Source organism: Sinocyclocheilus rhinocerous, unplaced genomic scaffold, assembly GCF_001515625.1.
Source record: "Sinocyclocheilus rhinocerous isolate Xijiao unplaced genomic scaffold, SAMN03320098_v1.1 scaffold2293, whole genome shotgun sequence".
NCBI lineage: Eukaryota > Metazoa > Chordata > Actinopteri > Cypriniformes > Cyprinidae > Sinocyclocheilus > Sinocyclocheilus rhinocerous.
In genome coordinates this window covers 454,106-472,710 of record NW_015665002.1, presented here as the reverse complement: position 1 = coordinate 472,710, position 18,605 = coordinate 454,106, and the positions used below count along the sequence as shown (strand labels likewise).

The 18,605-nt window shown below is 39.0% G+C and overlaps 2 protein-coding genes across 6 annotated transcripts in view; one reads left to right on the top strand and one right to left on the bottom strand.

Annotated features, from left to right (window-relative positions):
* The window catches only part of ccdc24 (coiled-coil domain containing 24), a 22,978-nt gene extending 7,805 nt beyond the window's left edge, over positions 1-15,173 (top strand). Inside the window, exons 6-9 of the mRNA XM_016541732.1 lie at positions 2,826-2,880; positions 9,850-9,916; positions 10,585-10,696; positions 11,198-15,173. Of these exons, the coding sequence (XP_016397218.1) occupies positions 2,826-2,880; positions 9,850-9,916; positions 10,585-10,696; positions 11,198-11,624 (661 nt within the window). The 3' untranslated portion in view covers positions 11,625-15,173. The remainder of the gene's footprint in view (positions 1-2,825; positions 2,881-9,849; positions 9,917-10,584; positions 10,697-11,197) is intronic.
* A 21-nt stretch (positions 15,174-15,194) lies between these two features.
* Positions 15,195-18,605, bottom strand: part of LOC107730788 (sodium- and chloride-dependent glycine transporter 1-like) — a 47,985-nt gene continuing 44,574 nt past the window's right edge. For all 5 annotated transcript variants that reach the window (XM_016541728.1, XM_016541726.1, XM_016541727.1 and 2 more), the window contains 5 exons: positions 17,924-18,058; positions 17,741-17,840; positions 17,543-17,643; positions 17,258-17,428; positions 15,195-16,954 (listed from right to left, as the gene is read on the bottom strand). In XM_016541728.1, coding sequence (XP_016397214.1) covers positions 16,718-16,954; positions 17,258-17,428; positions 17,543-17,643; positions 17,741-17,840; positions 17,924-18,058 — 744 coding nt within the window. In that variant the 3' untranslated portion in view covers positions 15,195-16,717. The remainder of the gene's footprint in view (positions 16,955-17,257; positions 17,429-17,542; positions 17,644-17,740; positions 17,841-17,923; positions 18,059-18,605) is intronic.

Sequence of the window (18,605 nt, the reverse complement as noted above, 5' to 3'; positions counted from 1 at the left end):
GTCTCGCTAGTAAAGTTTTGATAGATGAAGACTGCAATCACGGTTAAGGCGATTGCGGTGGCGTACAGGAGTCGTACAGTAAGCACACATGAGTCCGTTATAATAAATCGTGTATGAGTGCTCTTGACGCACTGATCAGACATTGTATTTATGCGCAGCACAGACATTTCCGTACATTCACGTTATTTCCACACACATTCACGATAATGTTTTGATTTGTCATGTGTTTAGTTATTCTGAATGGATCCATGTACTGTAGTAGATACATGCAGTCAGCAGGCGGTGGGTTTAGGTTTTTTTTGGCATCTCCATGTGGTCCTGTTCGGTATGGCAACTTGACTTCTCTGTAAAAATTTTTTTTTTAAAAGCTCTTTGCTGTTGCACTGTAAACATACTATAAAATTCTGATTAATTTTTTCTTTCATATGTGCTTATATGGGCTCCTTGTTATATAGAAACAAGATAAATGATCTATGCTTAATTTCATGAAGTGTGCGATTAATCACAGAAAAAGGGTGTGATTAATTAGATAAACATTTTTAATCTATTGACAGCCCTATTTAAAATGTAATTTATTCCTGTCATGGTAAAGCTGATTTTTCAGCAGCCATTACTTCAGTCTTCAGTTTCAGAAATCATTCTAATATGCTAATTTGGTCCTCAAGAAACATTTATTATTATTATCAATGATGAAAACAGTTGTGCTGCTTAATATTTTTATGGAAACTGTAATTACTGGTAGTAACTTTGCAACTACATGCCAACTAACTCTCATTAGAGTATTAGTAGACTGTTAGGTTAGGGTTAGTAGAATAAATTGACGTGTACTTGCAAAGTTACTTATAGTCAGTAGAATGTCTGTTGGGGTGCCATCAAAATAAAGTGTTTGCCGATATAGAGCAGACAATAATAATTTGTCTAATGAATGACTGGTAGTTGTCAAAGCAATGGTAGTTGCAAAGTTATTTATAGTTAGTAAAATAAAGTGTTACCTTATTTTTTATTTTTTTATTTTTATGCTGACGTCAAACTTTTGAACGATTGGATTGTGTATATTTGACGCAAATCAATCCGTCTGGACAGTTATATGCACTGCACCCTTCAGAGAGCTCACTTCAAGTGCTCTGCCCAAGTGATGCTCACTTTCAAATGGAAGTCACCCAGTGTGTGAGTAAATGCTATTATAACTGAGGATTGCTTTGAGCGTATTATGAAAACTATGAACAACACAATTCCATTCATACAACAAACGCAATGACTTTTTTATCAAGCAGATAATATTGGAATCATTTGTTTACACCTGAGGCCATGTACATAATGTAATGACTTTTTAGCCAGCAAGATTGTCCGTTTGCAGTTTGATCCTGTTGTGCGGTGAAGTTAATATTGTGGAACACACATTCCTCAGGGTAGAATTCTCCCTTCTTTGCTCAACATGTGCTCATGCTGACTGTGGATGCAGACCAGACACGCTCCTTCTTGTGCAAACATGCTGTTGTGAGAATAGAATGTTGGACTGCCTCACCGTCCTTGCTTTTTGCCTCTTTCCAAGATTGCTTATGCTCCCACACACCTTCATCTAGTATTATATTACCTACTTCTGGTACTAAATTGGCGTCTACATTTTGATTTTGAGTTGTTTGTAAGCTCATACATACTCAGTCAAATGTTTGGACACACTTGACTAAACTGGTTTCTCTTGATCTTAAAAAGCTTTTCATCTGAAATCCTAGGCTTAAATGCTTGTATTTAATTTTGTAGACAAATATAAGTTGGCTAAAAAATTTATTCATTTTAAATTAATCAAACAGTTCATTAATTAGTTAAATCATTTTTTATGAGGTTATAATATATTTACTATTTTATGTAATAAAGTTTTATTTTAAAATATAAAATAATGTTATTTTATTCATTCTATTTATATAAACTAACAGTTTAAATGTATTTATTATTTTTATAAAATAAATAAATATTTAATAACATTAAATAATATTGATTATTTTTATTTATTTATTTATGTTTGTTTGTTTATTCGTTCATTCATTTGTTTATTTATTTATTTTAAATGCCATGCAAATATCATGTGCTTTTAATTACTAATACAACCATCTCATACTCCCTCAGTAAATCTTATAAGGGAAGGGACCCTCTTGAAGTTCCTCTCTCACTCTCTCCTTAAGCCCATCTCTTTCAGTCCAGCCTTCCAGAGCTCTTCCCTTCTACCCTTCAGACCCCTCGCTCAACCCCTTACCACTCTCTCTTCCCTACCTCCCATCCTCTCCTTCTCTGCCAGGCATGTGTAGTCCTCCACCCAGCCAAGAGGTATGCAAACAGTACGTCCTGCTCAGCGGGGCAGCAGTGTATTTAGATAGAGGGAGGGGAACTGAAGCGAGCAGTCCAATCTATCCCTCCATCAGAACAAAAGACCTCATTGTGAGCAAATGAATACCAGACCCAGACATATGTAAGATTCCTTGGCCTTAAAAGAAAAGTAAAAGGAGTTTAAGTGACTACAATTGTTATGTAACAGAGAAGAAATAGGTCAGTTTTCACATCCCCACTTATCTGGAAAAAAAGTTCATGGTGCAGAGTCCAGGTTAAATTAAAACTCTTTTTACTCATTTAACTTGTTTAAGGGTAATTCAAGATGTCATGTTTTGTATGAAGTATTTAAATGAGAAGCAGTCCCCGATTTCTTGGCAGTTCTTAATGGCATAAACTGTAGATATATTATTTTTTTTTTCCCAATCCACTTAAAGTCTGTTGATTTAGATTACATATATAGACTTGATCCTTTACAAAAGAAGGTCTTGTTTGATTGACAGGTCAGTCATAACCGAAGAATCTGAAGCACTGAAAAGAGACGTGCAGGTCCTGCAGGTAAGGACTCGTTTTTGCCAATAAACGCTGGTTTTGATTGAATTTAATAACATGTTTTGAATCTGCATCAGGAGGGTGGAGGAATTTATTTTAAAAAAAAAACAACAACAACAACAACGCCTCTGAGCACTTTTCTTTTGCAGTTTCTACATAGAAAAAAATGTATGGTCAATGATCAATTATTTTTTGTTTTAAGTTTTTTGCTCATTTATTGTCTGTCAGGTCAAAATGGTCCAATCATTTCTAGGCAAACAACACGATTTGACGTATCAGTCATGTGCCATGTTTTGTCGTGCTTCGAGTTTATTATAATATTAGAGAATTTAATCAGTTCCCCAAGCCTAAGTATGAACAATAATAAGCGATTCTATCCTTAGCAAAACAATATCTACTAATAACAATATGTAATTATTTACAGAACCACAAAGTGCTTATTTATGTAATTGCACAGTATGAACACTAATGTAAAGTGTGAAATAAAGAAAAGTTTAGTTTTAATGTTTTACACATGCAGCTGGAAAAATGCATAATCATGCATCAACTACCATCAAACGAACATGTTTTTTATAATGAATCACAGAGCATTTCTAGTATATCTGGAAACTCATGTTAAACTAGCTCCTTAAGATCTAGAGCTGATTGATGCAGGAAGATTTCCATCTATGCGGCTAAACACTGATCTCCTCTCAATCAACATTAACATTAAGCATCAAATATGGTTTTATGGGTTGGTTGTGATTACGTCATGTCACACAGCAGTTTCACATTCGGGGTGGACAGACAAATTACTTCTTGCTGAAAATTTGTCTCATCAAACTGGGCTGCCCTTGAAGTTCACCTAAATTGACAGGCACATTATTGGCAGTGCCAAACCAGGGCAGAGTTTCCCTCTGGACTGGAATGTGTTCTGTCACGTACCATTACATTTGAAGCTGAAGAAATTAAACAGTTCCTCTGGCATACATACATCTGAACACTGAATAATCAGAATGTTAGTGTTAGCCAAGAATTTAATGTTTGATTTAGACCAGTTGTTCTCAACCAGTGGCCCGGGACCCACTAGGGGTCTCAGCACAAAGGGGGCCACAAAATGGCTTTAAAAGGGACCTATTATGCCCCTTTCTACAAGATGTAATATAAGTCTCAGGTGTCTCTAGAATATGTCTTTGAAGTTTCAGCTCAAAATACCCCACCAATCATTTATTATATCATTTTGAAAATGCCTATTTTGAGAGGAAGGAGAAACACACTGTTCTCTTTCATAGGGTCACTCAACGCTGCATAGCTATAACGCAATGGGAATGCCCCTTGGGTGTGCTGATTGTCTGAAGCCCGTATGCAATCATGCCAGTTCATTGGCTGATGGCACAAGCACCACCTCGATGTCACTACGTCACCCACTCTAATACTAGCGACTGCACCATCCGCTCCTCAGATTTCCTTCCTTCAGAAGCAGTTGTTTAGACCTTCAGAAGCGATTTATCTGACCCGTGTTTCTGATTATTTCTTTGAGTTTCTCTTTTGCACTTCAGCGACTGCATTCAGTAGAACCTCGTTTCTCCTTGCGGTGAAGTGCTATGGAGTTTCGTCGCTGCTAGCTGCCGTGCTCTCACTTTATCGCGAGCGACGACTCGCACAGTAAGTGTGTTAAATATATGGGTTTGTCTCACGCACACAGGGCTTTTTACGATACTTCTAACTAAATTTTGTGAGAATCTCCATCTCAAAACTGTTCGCGCGAGGCTCATGGTTTTTGAGAAGGAGTCATCCATTTTCCCCCGTAGCACTGTCCCTCTGTCGCCCTTTCTGTACCTCTTTCGCCTGAGTGCTCTCGTGCGGATTCACTGGTGGAGTTTGTCCACGATTATTTCTGTCCCAGCCCGGAGGCACGTGAGTTTGTTTCCTTCGGATTAGATGACATTTGTACACCGCGGCGTCTCAGGAAGGAGCCCGTTAGCAGGAGTGATGACTTGGTGTGTCTCCCACCTCTTACAGTTTGGGGAGCTCGCGGTTGTCCTTCGACCTGTCAGCACCCGTGTAAGCGGATTGAGCTGAAGCGCTCAGATTAACCTACGGCTTCAGCTTTGTCAGGTCATTCCTGATCTCTGTGTCAGGAAAAGGACAGCTTCCTCCAATTCGTGAGGGCGGGACAGACGGTCCAAAGAACTTGTCACTTGTGGCCGGCCCTCCACCTACTAAGAGTGTTGCGCAGTTGCTTTTGCACGGACAGCTTGTCAGAACGGACAACATGACGGTAGTGTCTCACATAAACTGCCAGGGAGGCTCACAGTCTCGCACCCTGGACAGGCATGTGCGCCGCCTCCTTCTTTGGGCTCAGGACAGGTTTCTTTCGCTGAGAGCAGATCGCGTTCCCGGGGCTCTGAACCTTGCAGAGGACTTCCTATCGATGCAGAAACTCAGGTCGGGGGACTAGATGCCGCCAGATGGTGGCTCAGATCTGGGATCTTTTCGGCAGGGCAGAGGTAGATCTCTTTGTATCGCAGGAATCAACCTAATGTCCCCTTTGGTTCTCCCTATGTCACCCAGCACCTCTGGGGATAGATGGTTTTGCTTACCCGTGGCCGGATCTGAGGCTGTACGCATTTCTGCTAATCAACTTGATTCTGGCAGTCTTGTGCAAAGTGAGGGAGTGCGGAGTCCGCCTCCTGTTGATAGCCCCATTCTGTCCATCCCAGACATGGTTCTCGGAGCTAGTCTCCCTTCTAGAGCACACCCCATTGGAGATTCCAATCAGGAAAGACCTGCTGTCTCAACTCCAGGGCAGGATCTGGCACCCATGGCCCAAGATTTGGAGGCTATGGGTGTGGCCGATCAAGCGCGATCGTCTGTGACCTCTGGTCTTCCTGTGGACATTCAAGAAACCATTGATAATGCTAGGGCTCCTTCTACTAGGAGGCTTTATTCTTCCAAGTGGAAGGTTTTTGAGTCGTGGTGTTTGGCTCATGAAGGGGACCCAGTCAGCTGCCCGAATGGTTCAGTGCTGGAGTTTCTGAAGGAGAAGTTTGTGGCTGGAGCAACTGCTACCACCATGAGAGTTTATGTTGCAGCTATCGCTGCTCGCAGGTATGCGGACGAAGTCCCCCTAGGTAGACATTGTTTGGTCTCTTTGTTTCTGCATGGGGTTTGACGTTTGAGGCCGGCGTGCCCTGTCAGTGTTCCTTCCTGGGACTTGTCTATCATTCTGGAGGGCTTCTGAACGGATTCTGACCCTTAAGGTAACAATCCTGTTGGCGTTGGTTTAAATCAAACACGTAGGGGATTTGCAGGCTCTCTCTGTTAGCGAGTCATGCATGGAGTTTGCTCCGGGCCTTGTTAAGGTACTCCTACAAACCAGACCCAGTTAGGTCCCCAAGGTCTTGTCCACGTCATTTCGTTCCCAGGTGGTTGTGCTTAACTCCTTCTGTCCTCCTCCTTTTGCTTCTGTTGAGGACGAGAGGCTTCACCTGCTCTGCCCGGTTCAAGTTTTGAAGCTCTAAGTTTTGAAGCTCTAGCCAATGCTGCAAGTCCTCCCAATTGTTGGTGTGTTTTGGTGCTGGCCGCAGAGGGCTTGCCGCATCAAAACATAGGATTTCTGATTGGGTAAGGGACGCTATTTCACTTGCGTATGAGGTCTCTCTTCAAGGCTAGGTATTCAAATTCATTCTACAATGAGTGTTGCTTCCTCTCAAGCTCTTTTCAGAGGAGTTCCACTAGAGGATATCTGTGTGGCGGCAGGATGGTCCTCTCCTCACACTTTTATCAGGTTTTATAGCTTGGATTTAGATGCGGCTCCTGGTTCACAGATTCTTTCTGCTTGAACCAGCCGTTTGAGGTTAGCCTGGTCTATTTTGCATTGGGTCAGATATGGCAGAGCTTAGCTTGGCGGGTGTAGTGTATTGTTCCCATTGTTCCCATTGCGTCATAGCTACACAGCGTTGAGTGTACCTATGAAAGAGAATGTCTCGGGTTACTCATTTAACCCATGTTCTCTGAATAGGGAAAGAGACGCTGCGTTCGCTGCCAAGCTCCTCGCACTACTGACAGGACTTCTTCGACAGGAAATCTGAGGAGCGGATGGTGTGGTCGCTAGTAAAGTGGGTGACGTAGTGACGTCGAGGTGGTTTTCGTGCATGTATCTTTAAATGCAAATGATCTGCTGCTCCCTGTCCCTGCCCCTTTTGCCAGAATATCTCATATACTCTGCCAAAACAAAACATCTGGTTTGGTTTTGATTATCATGACTATCGCACTGAAATCAAAGCCATATCAGGCCTAGTCCAAACATACACGGGTATTTTTATAAACTGAGTGTTTCCTCCTTCGTTAGAAAAAAAATCATCCACATGAAAATGCAAAAACACGGCAATATAACCCTAACCGTAAAGCCATGTTGGCCAATCACAGACTCGCCTCATGTAAACAAAGGAGATAGTAGTGTACAATCTGACATCAAACAAAGGAGATAACAGCGCGCACTCCGACGTCACAAACCAAAATCTCCGGTTTCACCGGCTACACAACAACACTGCAACTTTTTTATCATTATAGGGTGGTTGTGTACACACACTGCCAGCACACATTTATGTTCAAACAACATGTAAACGTGAATTTTGCATAATAGGTGTCCTTTAAATTGTTTAAAATAATAAAACAGCTTTAAAATAAGCTAAAAATCAAGATGTAAACTAACATCATATTTGCAACAAGAACCACTAGACCAAGGTTTCCATAATTCCATAGAGTTATGTCAGGCTCTAAAATATTTTATTCAAGTTTCTGTTTTTGAGTAAAATTAATATTAAACATGATTATAAATGACTGGAAAATTAAACTGTAAAAAATGAATGCGTATATGAATACATTGCTTATACCAAGTGTTAACTCTGAAAAACATTAATTTTTTGAAACTTCCAGAATTTACGAAAATATGAATTTAATTAGTTTTAATTTTAAATATTTACATATTAACCACAGCAGTGTTGAGATACTAGTATAGTTTTTGTTAAAATTTTTAATTAGATGTTGTTTTTGTATTTTCTGTGTAAAGAAAACCATTTTAAAAAGTTTTAAAGATTTTAAACTTGTAATGTTTGCCTTTTTTGTGTTTTGGTTATTTTTAGTTTTTGTCTATGTGGTTTTTAGTGAATTTAAGTTTATTTAGTTTCAGTTATTTTAGTACTTCAATATCATACACCTTGGCAACTAGCTGAAATAAAATGTTTCTTTATATTTTATTTCAGTTAATGTTTATTTCAAGTAATACATTTTTTTTAAATGGTTAGCTTTAGTTTTAGTTAGCGATAATAACCCTGTCCCACAGACATCTGCTCATCTGACTCTTGACCATACTGAGTGTGGAGGGAGTGTGGCAGAGGGTGTTTTGCCTCTCTCTGCTCTTAGATTTCAGTGACTGGCCTCATAACTGTGGCTTTGGTATTTCTTTTCCAGCTGGATTCTGGGGTTACTGCCGCTGCCCACAGACCACAGGACTAAAATGAATAGTCTCCCATATGCTGTCAGTGAGGGCACTCTCCTCATAGAGCTGAGCTCTGTTTGTTTTTGTTTCATTTTAAAAGGATGAGTGTATAATGCATGTGCTGGACAGCAAGCATGACTACAAGATATAGCAGTGACTCAGAGCAAATAAACCAAGGCAGTAGGCAGATTGGTGTAATAATAGTACTCCTCTGCCATATAACATGTGGGCTAATGGAGATCCATGGTTTGCAGCGAAAGCATGTGGTTTGGAGTCCAGTTTTAAGAGCTCAGCCTCAGTGGAGCAGTGCTGTGGAATCATTATGCGAGCTCTGGATCTGCTTCAACAACACACTATAATAGTAAAGCCTGAAAGACAAAACCATTTCATGGTAAATCTGTCACTTTTTCCATTCTGAATCTGATTTCAAAAGTCACAGAAACTCTAGAACATCTTGTGCTTTCATGTTTTAATCAAACAAGAATTTTAACAATTACTGATGCAATACACTACTGTTCAAATTTTGGAGTCAGTAAGATATTTTAATGTCAAAAGAACTCTTATGCTCACAGAGGAAATACAGTATAAACAGTAATTTGTGAAATATTATTTCACTTTTTGGTGAAATAATGTTTTCTATTGTGGTATATTTTAAAATGTAATTTATTATTAATTAATTTATTAAATTAAAGTGACGTGACATGTGGCCAAGTATGGTGACCCATACTTGGAATTAGTGCTCTGCATTTAACCCATCCAAAGTGCACACACCCAGCAGTGAACACACACACAGCAGTGAACACACACCCGGAGCAGTGGGCAGCCATTTATGCTGTGGCGCCCGGGGAGCAGTTGGGGGTTCGGTGCCTTGCTCAAGGGCACCTCAGTCGTGGTATTGAAGGTGGGAGAGAGCTTGGAGTCATTACTCCAGTCTTCAATGTCACATGATCCTTCAGAAATCACTCTAATGTGCTGATTTGGTGCTCAAGAAACATTTCCGATTATTGTCAATGTTGAAAATGGTTTTGCTGCTTAGTATTTTTGGTATCCATGATACATGTTTTCAGGATTCTTTGATAAATAGAAAGTTGAAAAGAAAGTATTTACTGTCACTTTTGATCAATTTAACGTGTCCCTGCTGATTAAAAATTATTTCTTTAAACAACAACAACAAAACATAATAACCTCAACATTTTGTTTTGTGTTAAAAAAAGAAAGGTTTTTTTTACCAACCTAGATGGTTTGCTGGTCTCGCAGGGTGGTCTGTTGACTGGTTTTAGAAGGGAATTTGTTTTTTTGTTTGTTTGTTTTTTCACCAGGTCAGACTGGGAGACTTACTGAGTGCTCAGCTAAACACTAGCTAGGCCAGACTGTGAGACCTTAAACCAGCAAACCAAGGCCAGCAAACTCTGCCTTAAAACTTAGTGGAGAAAATGAAAGTATCATGGTGGGAGCTGAAATCCTTTGACTTGTTTTGATGTGTTTTATCACAGGAAAACCTTGAGACTGGGAAAGCCAGAGCTCAGCCAGAACCTTTATCTCCTGAACCCACCATAGCAGGTATGTGATTATTAATCTTGACAAAGGGATTCAGTTTTCACACAATTCTGTCTCAGACAAAAGCCTATTGACAGACTGAGCTAAAACAAGACTATAGTTCTGAGCAGTATTTGTCCATACGTTATAGTCAACTGGTGCCCTGCAGTCTCATTTGTTGAGCCGTCTTACTGCATAATTTTTCTTAATGTACATTACATCATAATGACCATTAAATCATCATATTATAAATCTTTGAACTCTCCAGATGTGGTGGACTTTTGAATTGTGTATCACCACCATCTAGTGGTTCACCATGGAAGCACTTTTTTCCTGTTTGTTTTTTAACCCTTTGGGCTGATAAAAAAAAAAAACTGTCAACCAGTGTGTGATGTGCAGATTCTTTTGATTGTATAGACAAGAAATCTTTCATAAAAAAACTTACGATAAATCAGTAATTAGAACCAGTTTTAGAACCATTTTCATAAGCACTTGTCAGTTGCGAAAGATTACAATCTTCAATCTACAAAGGTCAATCTTCTCAGACCAGAATGCTTGTTAATTGGAGTAATAAAGCAGAATTCTTTCTCTCTTTTTAATAGAATTGATTTTTTTCCCAAGGTGGTCATAAAAAGTTTTGTGGTGGAGCAGACTACCTATTACTGATTTTTTGTTTTCTCTATTGGATTCAGAGCTCAAAGAGGAACGGAGACTCATTCAGAGGAATCTGAATGAGCAGAGTTTAATAAGCTGCTGCCACAACACAAATAATCAGAGCGCCAGAAACCAACAAATCCATGCAAGGTCAGATCACCTTCCTAGAATAAGTCTTTGTATGTAGCTGATCCTTATATTATATAATATATCCATAAATATATATATATATATATATTTCATGACAACTCTCGGAATGAATTTTACCAGCATTTATTAGTAAGCATGGAATGTGCATAGGCTTGGTCTTGGTGGACTAGATCTGCTACGTTGCTGATGCTGCTGCTGCTGGAGTAAGGATACATCTGAAATACACGTGAAATGGTGACTTGAATTCAGACTGCCGCAAGGAAAATAGGGAGAACCCCCGAGCAGATCTAGGCAGGTGGTGCTGGGGATGGGGAAGTGTTATTGAAATCCCATGGCGTGCTGCAATGAACTGATTCAATACAAGTCAGGAATAAATAGGTTACGTAGATAGGAACGAACAAATGATTGGATGAGCAATCGGCTTTAAGTAAACCAATCAGCTGCTCGGAAGAGTTTAATGACCGAACTATATATATATATATGTTTTTTTTTCTGTTATAGGGAGACACGCAAACTTGCTCTCTCTGCAAATGACTCGGAAGGACCGAAACCATCAAACTCAACAGTCCCCCATTTTAAACCATGTCCGCCTAGAGACCCAAACCACATCAGGAGCGATCTGCCACTAATGAGCTACTCAATTGCTGAATCCACGATCCCTATTTCTGCTTTGGAACATGGGAACAAAGAGTGCAAGTACAGAGGAAATTCACTAAGAGCTTCAGCCTTCAGACTGGTTCCAGCGGCCTCTGTCAAAGCATCCGGATCTGTAAAAGACTTCTTCCTAAAGATGGAAGTGACTCAAAATAGTGACCTAGACTGTCTCCAGCCCGCTCCTCCTGCAGTGCAGATAACAGCCAGCAGGGGGCAGAGGGGGAGCAGACACCTGTGTCTTCCTCAGCCTGACAGCTTGCTCAGTTCTCTGTGAGAATCGCTGCATGCTGCTCTACACACTGTCAGTTAGTTGAAGCTCATAGGGGGGGGAAAGCCATAAAACACAAACCACAAGCTGATCTTTAAAATAAACTTTATTTACCATTTCAAATTGAACAGTTTACAGCTGACATGACTAAGACAATTTCAATGCTGTTTGGCCCTAAAATTGAAAAGACATGGTTAGATATGTTTGAAGCTCATGTCATTGTGCTTGTCATTCTACTTCACTACTATATTGCCATGAGCACAGAAGAACACACACACTATTGTAAAGACATTGCTTTTAGGATGCAGGACAGGGAGAGAAAGGTTTTGTTTTTTTGCAATTTTGTATTTTCTGTTGCTTTCAAACACATATTTTTAAAGTGCCGTAACAACATGAAAATACATGACACGGTTTTGAATAAACATTTCATTAACCAAAAAAGTACACAGTTTCAGTTATGCCGATTCTTTTTATAGTTCTTAATACAGCCACAAAACTGTGCTTAATGGATATTTCCATCTTGGACCAAGAGGTATTTGATGAATTCTAGTATTTCTGTTTTGCTTGTTTTAAACACAGCCCTTTCATGTCATTTCAAAGTGTATGCCGTCACAATTAAATTTACACTAAGAAACTGTGAAGTATAGTTTGAGAGCCCGTTCAAATTAGAAGAAAAGTCCGCTTAAAAAGTGTTCGGTTCTTCTCAGAAACATTATCTTAATATACCCAAATAAAATTCAGACAATATTAATTCAGTTTTGATAATTTCAAATGCATTTCGAAAATATTCAAAGATCGGCATAAGTGTTAAAACATTCTTTCCAGGCAATCAAATGTGCTTTCTCTGTTTCATTTTACATTGTGCATAATAAATGAAACTGGATCACGGGCAGACAGAAATGTTCTTAAAGGGTTTGCAGCATTACAAATACACGTGTACAATACTGAGATGAAGATATAACATTGCTGGCTTTAGACTGTGTCCTTCTTCATCAATAAACGGTTTCTGTTTGACCAGACACTGCTGTAAAAAGCATTCCTGAATTTTTCAAGTTTCAGTCCAAAGCCTTAGTTTGGCAATGTGTTTGAGATCAGCTGGCTTGAAGAGGTTTAGGAGGAAAAAAAAGAAATAAAATGTAGTGTCATTGAACAAAGCTAAAAATGATTACAACTGATGATAAAATACAGTTTTAGTACTATAAAAATAAAAAGGAAAAATCTCTTACAAAGGTAGATTCTGTTTGTTAAATGGCAAAAAGCGGATAATTACATACTGATTAAAATTACATGACATCAACAGTGACACTAACATGAACTAGGTTTGACTCAGCAGTTGAACGTCCACTACACAGAACACTCTGTACACATAACAGTAGCTACGTTACCATAAGAAATAATGTAAAAACAACTAAAAATAAACCCCACTACAGCAACCCACCCTGATAAAAACAGAAAACACAAACATAGACATCAGTTTTTTTTGTTTGTTTGTTTTTTTTTTTTTTACATTACTGTACAATGGAGAAAGAGGACAAGAGGTGGGGAACAGTGCAAGAATGGCACTGATGCATAACGTGTCTATTGTTATAAAGAGTTTGCATGTCAAGCTCAATATCCAGATCTGTTCACATCGCAGTACCTAGAGACAGACACATGGTCTTCATGCCACGTTCAAGGTCTGAGGACCACACATCAGAAAAATGAGAGGGCTTCAATCTTGTGCATTCATATTTCTGACAGCGATTATTAATCATACTGTAGCTACCGCGCACGTAGCCACCTAAAGTGAACCAGTAAATAAAAGTGCTGTTAGCCTCCCGACACCTAAACTGCTGCTCTAATCTATGGCACTAACTGTCTAACAGAGGAAAAGCTAGAGTGCGTGACCTGTAGGTATGGTTGTGCTAAGACCAATGAACCTCTAACTACTCCCCTGAGTGTCCGATACCTCCTGTTAGGCAGCAGGGTTACTTTTATTCTTCTCTCTTTTTTCCCTACTTCTTAAAGTTAGATTGTGTTTTGTATATTTTTGGATAAAATCTTAAAAATATATATATCATACCTTCATGCAGAAATTAATGAAATGTACATATCACAAAGATGTAGACTATTATGCCATCAGGTTTTTGAGTACTGACTTTATCTGTGACCTGCTCCATCATTTTGAGTCAGAGTTTAGAGTCTAGAGTTTTATGCACTGAAAGAAAAGTCTCAAACATATATAAGAAAGCTTTCAAAAATATAAGAAAAATTGTTTATGATCCTTTGCTGAAATATAATTAAATGGCGCTGCCACAAAAACTTGAGAAAATGACATCTAAATTCCAAACAATTTGCATATATTTTTTGATAGAATCTGGTGATTTATTCAAGCATACTTTTATATTTACGATTTTATATTTACGAAGTTTTTTTCCCCTCGAGCAATTGACACTGAATGACTTTTCTGAGGTAAATGTAACGTCAGGTGACGTTCACAAGCAGTTTTATTCACATCTTTTCGCGACTGAAACACGATTACATGAGAGACGACACATTCAGTAAGTTGTACTGCATCTTTCAACATACCTTCTGATTCATTTATTTTTTCGTGCTATAACCAGTAGTAAAGAAAAAAAGATGATCGGTTCACGCTTGCTTCACGCTGATTTTAAACTGAGGCAGCTGTAGCAAACAGTGACATGTTAAAATGAAGCTAATTTGAAAGCTGAGACTTTGTATTATCAAAATTAATGCAACAAAGCAATATTTTTTTCCGCTTATAATCGCATTTCTTCACCTCTTTCCGACTCAGAATGACAGAGCACATCTCATATGGCATTTCTCCTCGCACCACACAGGAGAGAAATACCAGATAAACTACTTTGACATGACTATATACAGCGATTCACTGTTTAATCACAAGTCTCAATACATGACGCGTCAGCACATTAGCAGCTGCATTGTCAGACTCCCTGTTAAAAGGAGTCAGGCAACATCCCAGACAAATTCACAGTGTAACCAGGACTCTTTATCCATGTACATGTGCCACTATAACCGTATGCATCGTAAGTAAAGGGCCTTGTTGAAATGTCACTGGAATGAAATGACACGCGGCATCTAACATACCAAAAATATGAACATAACTCTCCATACCAGTATCTTCCCCTCTCTATTGCCTTCAAAACCAAAACGAAACAAAATGCACCATATTAACATAAAATTCTGTGGTTTCTATTGCGTAAATGGGATGGTTTGGCCTTTTATTTGTCTTGCAAGTCTATTTCACATTATTTTACAATACGAGGAAAACATTCCATTAACCACAGTGATTTTGACTAATGCTACGTTTACTTCTGGTCATTCCACATGCAACCTTACCCCTTATTTCAGTGTTCGATGACACGACCGTTCAGCTCAGCACAGCCAGATGCCTTTAAATGACACATACACACCAGTTCAAGTCTCTTAACACAGACAACAAAAAATACACACAAACACAAACATACCAACTAAATCAGAACACAAAGGTTTGTGCACATGTTTTTGGTAACATGCCTCTTTTTCCGTGTAGAGCGGGGTTAGCATAACTCTCCATACCAGTATCTTCCCCTCTCTATTGCCTTCAAAACCAAAACGAAACAAAATGCACCATATTAACATAAAATTCTGTGGTTTCTATTGCGTAAATGGGATGGTTTGGCCTTTTATTTGTCTTGCAAGTCTATTTCACATTATTTTACAATACGAGGAAAACATTCCATTAACCACAGTGATTTTGACTAATGCTACGTTTACTTCTGGTCATTCCACATGCAACCTTACCCCTTATTTCAGTGTTCGATGACACGACCGTTCAGCTCAGCACAGCCAGATGCCTTTAAATGACACATACACACCAGTTCAAGTCTCTTAACACAGACAACAAAAAATACACACAAACACAAACATACCAACTAAATCAGAACACAAAGGTTTGTGCACATGTTTTTGGTAACATGCCTCTTTTTCCGTGTAGAGCGGGGTTAGTGTGCATACTACAGTACTGAATCTAATGAGGAACTAGCTGCTTCTGTTATCGCACACATGCCCCCTCGCTCAGGAGATGCCTCGACTTGAGATGCCCGGAAGACAAGACAGATTTGGCATTTCATGTGGAAGTTCCTACATGAAAACCCCTCTCCTTCGTGTCCAATTCTCAACATCAGCAACAAATCATCTCAAGGTGTTGGAAAATGTTTTGCAAAAAAGCAAACTGTGTGTAACCCTGAGAATGGGCTTGAGAAGTGATATGCCTCGGTCCAGATACCTCAGTCAGTAAGAGCTTAAGACCAAATATCCTTTGTTTTGTATTTGTGCTCTCACTTAATTGGAAATAAAGTTGATATTCTCTTTGCCTATGCTTATTTATTGGTATCAGCTAGTCCACTTGTCTGATTAACTAAAGTGTTAGCTCCAAAATGTACTGGTAGTCTAGTCAAAGGATAATAGATGTGTTCTGTTTTGTAGTTTTAGGTGGATCTGGAGTTAATACAGTGTTAAAAGGTCATTTAACATGTATTATATCATATACTGGCATTACATTGAATATCAGCCACCCTGCTCTCAGACACCAACATTGGCCATTGAAAAACCCATACTGTCTTGTGAATGAGATGGTTCCCAAACAAGAAAATGGGTATAAAACAGAAACTGAAAATAACACTCCCCATTACAACATCACCACAAAGAATATTTGGTCTTCAGCTATTAAACCTGACCAGCACTGCCACCACTATACACACTCACAAGCCAAATCCCACTGTAGCTCCTGCTGCTGCTACAGTCACATTTCCAGACTACTCAACACAGAGTGAAAATATTGTACAATGCACTATATACACACTGCGTGTATGCAAACACCTCCTGTAAATGAACATGTCTTTTTTTCTTGTCTTTTAAAAAAAACTGCAGTATTAAATTATGCGAACAAAAAGAAAAAGGTTTTGGATGACAACCAGTTTCTCTAGAGGTTAGATTTCATAAAGCCCTTACAATATGTAAAGGTCTCCAGCGAGAGTGGCCTGTCCCGCAGTGAGGGAATGGGAACTGTCCTGGGGGGAGGGTGGGGAAGGGCTCCTCTATGCGCTGGGTGTGGGGTTTAATGTGGAGCCGTTGCTTCCTGGGATGGTCAAACCCATCTCATCCTTTTTCTCCGTCTCTTTCTCCTTGAGTTTCTCTTTCCCCTCGTCCTTCAGCTTTTCTTTGAGAGGGCACACCTCCACAGATTCGGGGCCCGCAGTGGCGTATCGGCCCTTGCGGTGCTCCTGGAGAGCTGGACCCCAGTCCGGGTCGGGCTTCACGGAGTTCTTCAAACGCTGCAGAGGTAAGAGTTAGTTTATCAACTGTTTTGACGTAGGATCGACATTTTAAAGCTAAAACTAGATCATTTTTTTTAAGGAAAAAAGTAGTTACCATGATTAACAATGAAGATTAACAATGGCGATGACATTGTAGAAATTATTTGCTGATTTAACGTTGTTGTTCACACCATAAAATGGATACACCAAGATAAAGTATTTGGCTAGTTATGTAAGCGTTCATGATTTAAAACATATTTCAAAAGTATTATTAATCTCTTTGTCTATTAATCTCAGCTCTTAAGGCAGAACACATAATACCTCTAAAAATGTGGATCCTTCAGACACAGCAATCTTGAACAGAGCATAGATAGGTATACAGATGACTGAAGACAAAGCCATGGCAAACCCAATGACCAATGACCACCTTGGGTAGACATAGTCATTGTAGGTAATAGGCTTGTACTGTATCACAGTAAAAATCAGAATGAACTGTGAAGAGACAGAGACAAAAAAGGATTAGATTAGTTTGAGTGATACGGAGAAATCTGATTCAGAAGATGGAAAAACTTGAATCAGAAACACCTAATACAGACTGTCACTCACAGTAATAATGAAAGGAGACACATATCTCCAGCAGATCCTGAAGAAGAGCGGAGGAGGAAAGCCTAGCATCATTTCCACATCTTTAAAATAGTTCTTGTGACCTACATGGGAACACAACATTCAAATGAACAGCTCAGTTTACATCCAGCTACTGTGGCCTTTACATAGAGCATGTAGAAAGTGACTTAGAGGACTCACCATAGACATACATTATACAGATACACATGATGCAAGAGACGACGACCAGAGAGAAACTGGCAGCGTAGTTGTCCATAAGCAGCAACCAGTATATTCCTGCCTACATCACACACAGCACAATAGATCAATCCATAGATAAAGAACGTGTGTGTTTGTGTGTGTGTGTGTGTTTTTGTTACTCACCTGTGTGGTGAGCGGCACTCCCAGGAGGAATCCTACTATGGCGACTCCCAGCGTGACATAGGTCTTATTTTTGATAATCCAGTCAGTTCCAATCTCATCAACTACAGCCGTCACCAGAGTCTCCAGCAGACAGAACTACAACAACAATGAACAGAAAGAAAATAAGGAATTGTATGTCACTGAAAGAAATACCAGTGCATGGTAAAGCAGCAAAATAATAATGTTGTAGGTAAAAATGTAAATAAATAAATACATATACATAAAAGGAGAAGGGAAAAGAAATTGATAATAATTAGCATTTTAAGATAAACAGATGAAAAAATAAAAGAACAAATCACAATTCAGTATGCAAACAAACAGGGCCATACTGTATTTTGTACCATATTCTGTATGCAAATAATATGTGACCCTGGACCACAAAACCAATTTTTCTAAATTGAGATTTGTACTTCATCTGAAAGCTGAATAAATAAGCTTTCCATTGATGTATGGTTTATTAGAACAATATTTGGCCGAGATACAACTATTTGAAAATCTGGAATCTGAGGGTGCAAAAAAATCTAAATATTGAGAAAATCGCCTTTAAAGTTGTCTAAATGAAGTTCTTAGCAATGCTAATATTACTAATCAAAAATTAGGTTTTAATATATTTACGGTAGGAAATTTACAAAATATCTCCATG